The sequence below is a fragment of the Rosa rugosa genome, chromosome 5, assembly GCF_958449725.1.
Source record: "Rosa rugosa chromosome 5, drRosRugo1.1, whole genome shotgun sequence".
Classification (NCBI taxonomy): Eukaryota; Viridiplantae; Streptophyta; class Magnoliopsida; order Rosales; family Rosaceae; genus Rosa; species Rosa rugosa.
The window spans coordinates 53,403,060-53,411,343 of record NC_084824.1 but is presented as its reverse complement, the minus strand read 5'-3'; the positions used below and the strand labels follow the sequence as shown (position 1 = coordinate 53,411,343).

The window sequence follows — 8,284 nt, the reverse complement described above, 5'->3', positions numbered from 1 at the left end:
TAAGGACGAAAACATGTTGAATTTGCGGAACAGTCCCCGCGTTTTCTCTCTGTCTCTCTTCAGAACCCTCGGGTCCCGACCGACCCGACCCGGCCAAACGACGGCCCTCCGACTTCCTCCGGCCTCGGACCCGGAGCTTTTCGAGGTCGCCGCCGCACGCTGAGCAGCTCCCCAGCCTAGCCTTGCTCCGCCGCTGCTCCAAAAGATGGATCGAAGCCACCCAGACGCATGATTCTGACCCGGCCGGAAAACCACTTTTCCGGCGTTGCATGGGCCGATCGTCCCCAGTTTCGTGATCTCCTCCTCCCCCTGATCATCCCTATGTAAGTCTTTCATCACGATTTTGAGTGTAGACCGCTAGATCAAGGTTTGACTTTTTGGACGCCTCTGATTCAATCTAGGATCTGATCGTGCGACCGAGATTAATCCAACTTCAACGCTTGATCTAGGACGATCTAGACCTTGTCTCAGAAAAAGTCAGGTATTAAAGTGGTTCAATTCTGTATTTTGAAGAAGTTTGTAGTTGACAACTTTAGCATCTGAAGTGGTTAGCCGGCGTTGACCGCCGCGTTGACCGCCGTCTGTCCTCCGCATGTGGCGGTGCGTCGGACCATATTTTGAGTTTATATTATCTGGGCGATGATCTATGCATCCATACGAGCGTTTTGATATATTACAAGGTTATGTTAGAAAAAGTTGGTAAATAGTGGATTTACGTTTTTACGTTACTATTTACGGTTTTTACGTTTTATCTTCGGTTTACGATCTACGAAGATCAGACCATCGGTTTTACTTCAAATTTTAATATGTTGATCGTATGACTGTCCCGGTGACTTTGTGAGGTCACGGGCGAAGATCCGACCGTTGGATCTTCGTATATTTGAGAAATAGTGATTAGGAAGGCGATTCGTGAGAATCCGACCGTCGGATTTTCATATAATTTTGTGGAGATGTTAGTAAGGGCGATTCAGGAAGATCTGACCGTTGGATCTTCGTGATAATTTTGGAGGATGATCCTAAGGGCGATCCGTGAGGATCCGACCGTTGGATCATCATATAAATTTGATCTGACCGTTGGATCATCATTAAATTAGAATCCGACCGTTGGATTTCTGTATATGTGTGGTCTATGAATGATTTCTAAGTTAAGATCGTGTTTGACTAGGTGGTTGATGGATTGATTGGTGAACGATTTCGGATCGTTGTTTTTGAGCTGTTAAGAAGACGCAGCGGGAATTTAGAGGTGAGTAAACCTCACGTGGTTCATATTACGAACCGAATAAATTTAATTACCTTATTTTGTCGTAATTGCGTGAAAATATTTATGGAATAAATATTTGTTTTAAAATCATATGGACTTGATCAACTACGGTCCATGGGTAAGTAAAATGATTTTTACTATACAAATGAATTTCTCGGTTTTATTGCATGTGAACTATAGTTGGTATTAGTGATTATCCCTGAGCGGATAATTACGTATATATATACTTACGTGATTATATGTGAATGGTGTGACATTGAAGAGTGTGGAATTGGGATGATTAAATTATTATGAATTGACATGTGACTTACCATAATTATATGTGATGAACATGATTGATGAGTTCTTGTTAATATTCATGATTTACATTGGAGGATGTATAGAGTTAGAGAATGTAGGGTTCTGAGGATGAGGTGTCTGAAGTTCGACGGTTAAGGATAACCGGAGTGTTTGTGTGCTGAGGACGGGGATGTCCAAAGCGCGACGGTTTATTATTAACCGAAGTATGTCGCATTACTTGCACCTAGGCCAAGGTGACTGGTAGCGATGTGGTTAGAGCTCTAACGTGCTGTTGGGATGGACCAAAGTGGTGTTATGTGGGTTGGGTTTTTGCAGGACCAGTGTGGTGTATTGTGATTTGAGGATTGTGAAAATGTATTCCTTGTGGTTTTACATGAGTGGTTTGATGTCTCTTTGCAGACGTAATACTGTTGAATTTTACTTGAACTGAAATTTAATAAATCAACAGTTCTTTCTTTTTACTCATACGGGCTGTCAAAAGCTTACCGGGTTTTGTGTTGTTGCAATCCCGGTACACTATTCAAACGGTGTAGCGGATAACCCTGCAGGTCAGGAGAACCAGGACGGTGATCGGGCAGCTTAGAGTAGTGTTATGTGAATTACAGCATTATATTGTGAGGTTTGTTATGCTCATTTAGAGCTTTACAATTTTACTTTGTAAGAGTGAATTGTAATAATTAACTCGAGGTTTTCGAGTTTTGTGTTGAGTGGCGAGTGGTGTGTTTGTTTCTGAGAAAAAAATTCAGAACGTTATTTGTATTAATTGTTTATTCATGTTTCGGATTTGAATTGGTTATTCAAAATTCGGGGCGTGACAAACTCCCTCCATAAATTCCCTCATTATAGTAAAAATCAAGACAGGTTCCATATATACAGGTGACAGTTAAACTCTCCAACTCAAACGTTGTAATGACAATGTAAATTACTTTTTTGAACCAATAACCAAGAAATTTAGGCATAGAGACCAGGAACGATAGATGTGGATGATTTCGAATAACGTTCAAGGAGTGACATGACCCTGGCCGCCTTCCTCCTGTGACGGCCATCCTCATGAATATTCCGACTGGTTAGACTAGCAAGGCGCAGTCTAGCAGTTGATCCATACGTTTCAACCATTTCCTTTGACATAAAAACCTTTTCCAGAAGACCCAATGCCTCTTCTTTAAGCGAGTCTGTTCCCCAATCCAAAGTCTCCAGTATAGGATTTATGGCATCAGCCTCACGCAAGACATTGGCTCCTCTTTGAGGAGAGGATTCAGCAACCAGTGTGGAAAGAGTTTGAATTGCTTCGATGGAAGTTTCATAAACCTCACCAGATAAGAGTCTTACCAAGTCAGGCAAAGCCTTGGCTTCCAAGAGACAAAATGTTGAAGTCACACTGCATATACCGCCATGTGCGGGGCATATAGGACCCCGAGATGCCTTGAAACACCAACAACCGGATGGTTTGGATGCAACAGTGAGTATCTGACTGCTAGTTGAAAGATTACCAATTAGAGCTGCAGCTCTTGCCTTTGCAGTCACTGAGCTAGACTTGAGAAAGTTCACAAGCAAAGGGTATGCTCCTCCTTCTACCAACATGCGCTGCGACTCCAGATTTGTGGGATCTGTAAACCTGAATAGAGCACTTAGAGCATTTTCTTTTGCTTTCATGTTGCCTGTTCTCAAAATGTTTATGATTGCAGTATGGCCACCCAATTCAATTAACTTCATAGTTAGTGATCGTTCTGATTTTGGGAGGTTAGCCAATAAGCCAGCAGCAGCCATCTGTACATCACCCTTATCATCACTCTCGAGAAACCCCACTAAAGCTTCCAGCCTTCTTGGCTTGAGAAGGTATTCTACTACTCCCTCAGGCTCATGCTGGGAGAAGAGGAAAAGTAAATTTATCGCAATCTCCCGAATCGCTAATTCAGTGTTATCAAGAAGAGGAAGGACCAGAGATACAGCATTGGCAGTGAGAACCGCTTTTTTAACCAACCTAGCATCAAACTTGCAGATTCCATGAAGTGTCTGCAAGGCAGGCCTTCGCACATTGCAAGACAAGTTGGGATTCTGTTGTAATTCAATCAAATTGGTGACAATCGGTTCCATGTCAAGTTGAGAACCATTTTCATCAACAAAGAATTTAGCTCCATCATCATCAGAAGTGAACTTCTCCAGCATTTCATAGCATTTAGTAACAATAATTGAGCGCACATTAGAGAAAATTAGTTTCAGAACGAGATTAACTCCACCAGAAGCAGCAATCAGCTCTTTGTTGGCACGGCAACTTGACAATTGAACCAAAGCAGATAAAGACGATTCTTTAGATCCAAAACTTCCAGATAACATTTCAAGCAAAGGAGGTATAACTCGCTCCTCACCGAGGAGCTTCAAATTGGAGTTGTCCAATTCCATGTTAACAAGTGTTCTGACCATTGCTATCCTTGAATTTTCTGGCCCTGAAAATTTATAGAATGCTAAATTGCATCACTCATCTTTCGATAAAGGATTATAGTCAACCAGCCATTATATATTTAATATGTGAAAAGGAGATGAGATATCTATTTTTAAGAATTAAGAATTAGACAGATTGTTAAAACATTTGGCTATAAACTACAGATAAGGGATAGGCTACTAGCATATCTGAATATGATGAAAGGAATCAATACACAGTGCCTCAATAGGTTTTATAACCAAGCTCTTCAATCAATTATCTTCAGATTCAAATAGTGCTCCCCATACTAGTCTTACTTCGGTATGGTTTGAAACTTAAAACCTTTTTCCCTTTAGTATCAGCAAAATAAACATGAGATGAACCTCTGCAGCTAAAGCAAATGCCAGAAGATTCTCTCAATATCCTTCTCTCTTTTTTTGCCTTGAATTCAATTATTGTTTCAGGTAAGATTAATTTAGTCAAGGTATTTGTGAACTACTGACATCTCTCTTTTACTTAATTTATGTGAATGCACGAGTAGAACTAGAAAAGAAAAAAAATGTAATAGAGGTCATCTAAGGAAATGAATCCTGTTACCTTGAACTATACGATCAATAAGTGGCTTATACCAGCCACATTTAGCTGCACGAGAAATGTTCTCCTCATCTATGTCGAAAAGCTTCATCAAGATTATTTCTGCAATCTCAGCTGACTCCTTCACAGGACCCTTTAAGAGGGTAACAAGGAAAATAATTGTGCTGCGTTGTTGAGAGAGTTTCTTACATACAGACACAGTCCAACCAGATCTGTCTTGTAGCAATTCATAAAGCAATTCAATTGCAGCCTTTGAGATGCTTGAGTCCCGCCCTAAGCAGCCAATGATGCGATCCCAACCTGGGGACTCAACCACCTCTTCCTAATAATATTTGTTCAAAGATGAATTTATCACTCCAGAGCAAATCATGTATGATTTTCACAATCTTTAGTTAGGTAAACAGGAAAGTTGAATACTTCAGCATCTTCTTCCATGATGAAATCTTTATCAAAAGAGTTATACACATGAAATTCTACAAGGACTTCCAAAAGAAGAGTTACTAACTCCCTCAAATTCAAATCAAGCATAGAATTCTGGTTATGGTTTCAATTTCTTTCTCTTTCTGGTGTACATGTTTGGCCTAAATATAATGAGTGTAACACTGACAAAAAAAAAGCATCTATCACCTAGCAACTTCACATTGAAAATGGTTCTAGTAATTATTGGAGGAGAATCACTATCCAGCTATCACATAAGGTCAGCAAAATTAAAATACAATGGAGAAAGATAAATTTGTGTAGCTTTGTAACAATAGAATGCATGTGTACTCAACAAACTCAAGACATGGAGGATATAATTAAAAGGAAGTACTTTCTAGTGGTCGGTTTTCATATCATTAAATAATCAAAGCTGCATCAAAGACTCAAAGGTGTTTAATTTACCTTATTTCTTGCATGGCCTTCTACAATATCCTTTAAGGTGATCAAAATCTTGCGCTTCACATCTCTGTTGTGAGAGGTCCCAAGGATAGAGATTATAATATCAGTGAGCCCTTCAATAGCCATCCAGTCCTTGTTAATAGAATTCTCTCCCATAAGATCTTGCATTTGGCTTAAGGCCTCTAACATCAACGTCTCAACACCGGAAACCAATTTTGCCTTGGAAGACCTGATCTTGAGGCAGTAATTAAGTTCTCTCCACTCTTCTATTGATTGTCTTAATGGAAGGTTAGACCTCCAGGAAGTATCTTCAAGCACCTCTCTAGTTTCTGGGTCGGTTCTCTCCCCACTCTCAAACCAAGCTGTGATGGCAGCTCTCTCGCATGTAGTACCAGTGCAAAGGCTGACCGGTTCAACCATCACAGTTCCTTTCAAACAGCAAATAAAAGCTTTAAGTGGTGGAATGTATTCTTCACTTGTGTCATATCTCTCTATGGCCTGAACACGTTGGTTGTATGTCTTCTTGACTTCTTCGTAATCCCTTGCAGCATCAGCTCGAGAAAGCAGCTCAATAACCTGTCCCAAGAAAAAAGCTTCAGCTCTTTCTTTCCTGTTAGCAGCTTCTTCTTTGTCCTTTCTGATATCTGCAAGCTCTTTGCTTATCTTTGAGGGCTCTAAAGGCACCCCAACTTCCATTGCTATTTCTTCGAGCATGTCATTTGCAAAACCCTGGTCATGGATCTGGTCTTGAAGACCCCGATTTAACCTGTCAAAAATTTGAATCTGAGACTGCGAAGCCTCAAATTCTACCCTTTGCATCTCGTTCTGTAGCTTATTCACCTGATCAGATATCCTTGATAACACTTCAGTATTTGCAAGAGATAAAGCAGCCAAAGACTTTCCAATGTCTCTTGTAACTTCTTGTACCTCCTTGACAATGTGTCGGCACCTGACAAGGGAGTAGAATCGAGCTCGGTTTTTGTACTTGTCAACAAGATTACTGGCCTTTTTCACATCTCTTTCTAGGGACTCCACAGCAAGCCTTGCAGCTTGAGAATCATTTAGTTCTTGAAGCTGTAATTCCTTTAAGACCAGTTCAATGTCAAACAAGTGCTTTGAGAGGACTTTGAAACTCTCTTTATCAAAAACATCCTTTGCAGCTTGAGCTGTTTTAATGACCTGGTTAGTTAACACAGCCAGGATAGTCCCAATAGGTATAAGCTCCAAAGCCATTATGGTAGTCTATGCCAATCCTCTATTAGAAGAGAAGGAGGACTCCACCACTGCCTATAAAATCTAAACTATAGCCAGTAAAGCCTATTCCCTACTTCAAATTCTTGCCTTATTTGATTGATCTCCTACAGATCATTTAGCATCTACCTGTGAGAAAAAAAGAAAACCAAGCATCAGTTTTACCGCTTTCAAAAAATATATTCTGATCAATAATAAACTTAAAGAAAGTCACAGTTCAAGGTAATAAAATCCAATTTGGTCATCACCCCTTTTTGGATCTTAAACAAAGACCAGTAGGTTGGTAGACTCTCCATACAGCTTGAATCAAAGTCAATTGACAGCCCCGTGGAGAGGAAAACCATCTTCCAACTTTGCAATCTTATCTCTACCCATCTCTTTAACTGCTTCCAGAAGGGTAATGCTCTAAGATTACCCTGGTGGAGAATCCAAGTGCGTCAAAGGCCATGACCAAACAGTGCACCCCAAAAATGTTGGGGGAGGAAGCACCTAAATTGTTTGGGTAACCAGAGTTTTCAATTCTACAAAGTCACCCTACCCACATTAGAAACTACCTTACTAATTGACTATCCTTTTGTAGCTCCCCTCTCGAACAGAGAGAAGCAAGTTGTTAGTAATAGTCAAAGTCATGAAGTTGGAGCTTCCAGGCTCCTCCCTATACAAGCATGATTGTTTCGACACCTTCTCATCTCTCTTCAGAGTAGAGAAGTGAATTTCCAAATCCGCAATGGTGGAAGTTATAGTCTTATTGACCTTGGAGCAATGAACCAGAAACCTACCTGTCCTAAGGCTTGTGTAGTTTATGAGTTTGATGGTTAGCATTAGACCAGCTCCAATCAGAGAAAGAAATGGATTCAGTAAGGATTAGTTTCAGTCCAGTTGAATGTCTTTTATCAACAACAACGAAAAACGCAAAATCTAGAGCAAGTTAATAGTTCAAGATATTAGCTCACCCTTACCCATACAGCATACACCCATTCATATGTGTGTGTGTGTGTGTGTGTGTGTGTGTGTGTGTGTCTGTTGGGCACAAAGAAGAAAAACAAAGCACCAACCAATATGCTAATTGCCAATGACAGAAACTTATTCGGGATAAGCCTACAAACTACAGTTCAGAAATGCCTGGTAAATTTCTAAGAAGAGGTCAAATTAGCTTTGATTTGCCAACATTCCTAGCTCAGAGGACCAACTGAGCCGGAAAATGAATTTGATCAGCTCAGGCGAGTTTTACTTTACTTGCAAACAAAAAAACAGATAGATTGTAATAGTGGAAACTTACTTCTCTTTCTTGCCAAACATAGAAAAGAAGCCAGAACAGTAAGCACTAACAGAAGAACAAAGAACACCCAGAACAAGCAATCTAGTTTTACCTCCAAAAACTGAAAAGATATAGAAAAGGATTGAGTTGAGTGGTTCCCCTTTTGAAGCAAACCGCTTTTGAGCAATGAAGACTGCCTCAGAGATCAAGGCCAAGTCCAAATGACCAATTCTGTTGCTGCTTAGGAAGAGAAGACTTTTTAAGTCAAGGTTTCCCAAGAGAAATCATTCTGTGGTTGTGACTTGTTGCTCTACATAAACTA

At 40.3% G+C, this 8,284-nt stretch overlaps 1 protein-coding gene across 2 annotated transcripts; it reads right to left on the bottom strand.

Annotated features, from left to right (window-relative positions):
- Nucleotides 1-2,430: 2,430 nt before the first annotated feature.
- On the bottom strand, nt 2,431-8,256 carry LOC133712738 (U-box domain-containing protein 43-like). 2 transcript variants are annotated; one of them, XM_062138835.1, is made up of 4 exons: nt 7,984-8,256; nt 5,457-6,833; nt 4,578-4,896; nt 2,431-4,005 (listed from the first exon to the last, which is right to left on the bottom strand). In XM_062138835.1, exons 2-4 carry the CDS (start codon nt 6,684-6,686, stop codon nt 2,513-2,515), a joined length of 3,042 nt encoding a protein of 1,013 aa, XP_061994819.1. In that variant the 5' UTR covers nt 6,687-6,833; nt 7,984-8,256; the 3' UTR covers nt 2,431-2,512. The 2 variants fall into 2 exon arrangements, with proteins under 2 accessions (XP_061994819.1, XP_061994818.1); XM_062138834.1 differs by having other exon boundaries at nt 8,075-8,211.
- Nucleotides 8,257-8,284: the final 28 nt, after the last annotated feature.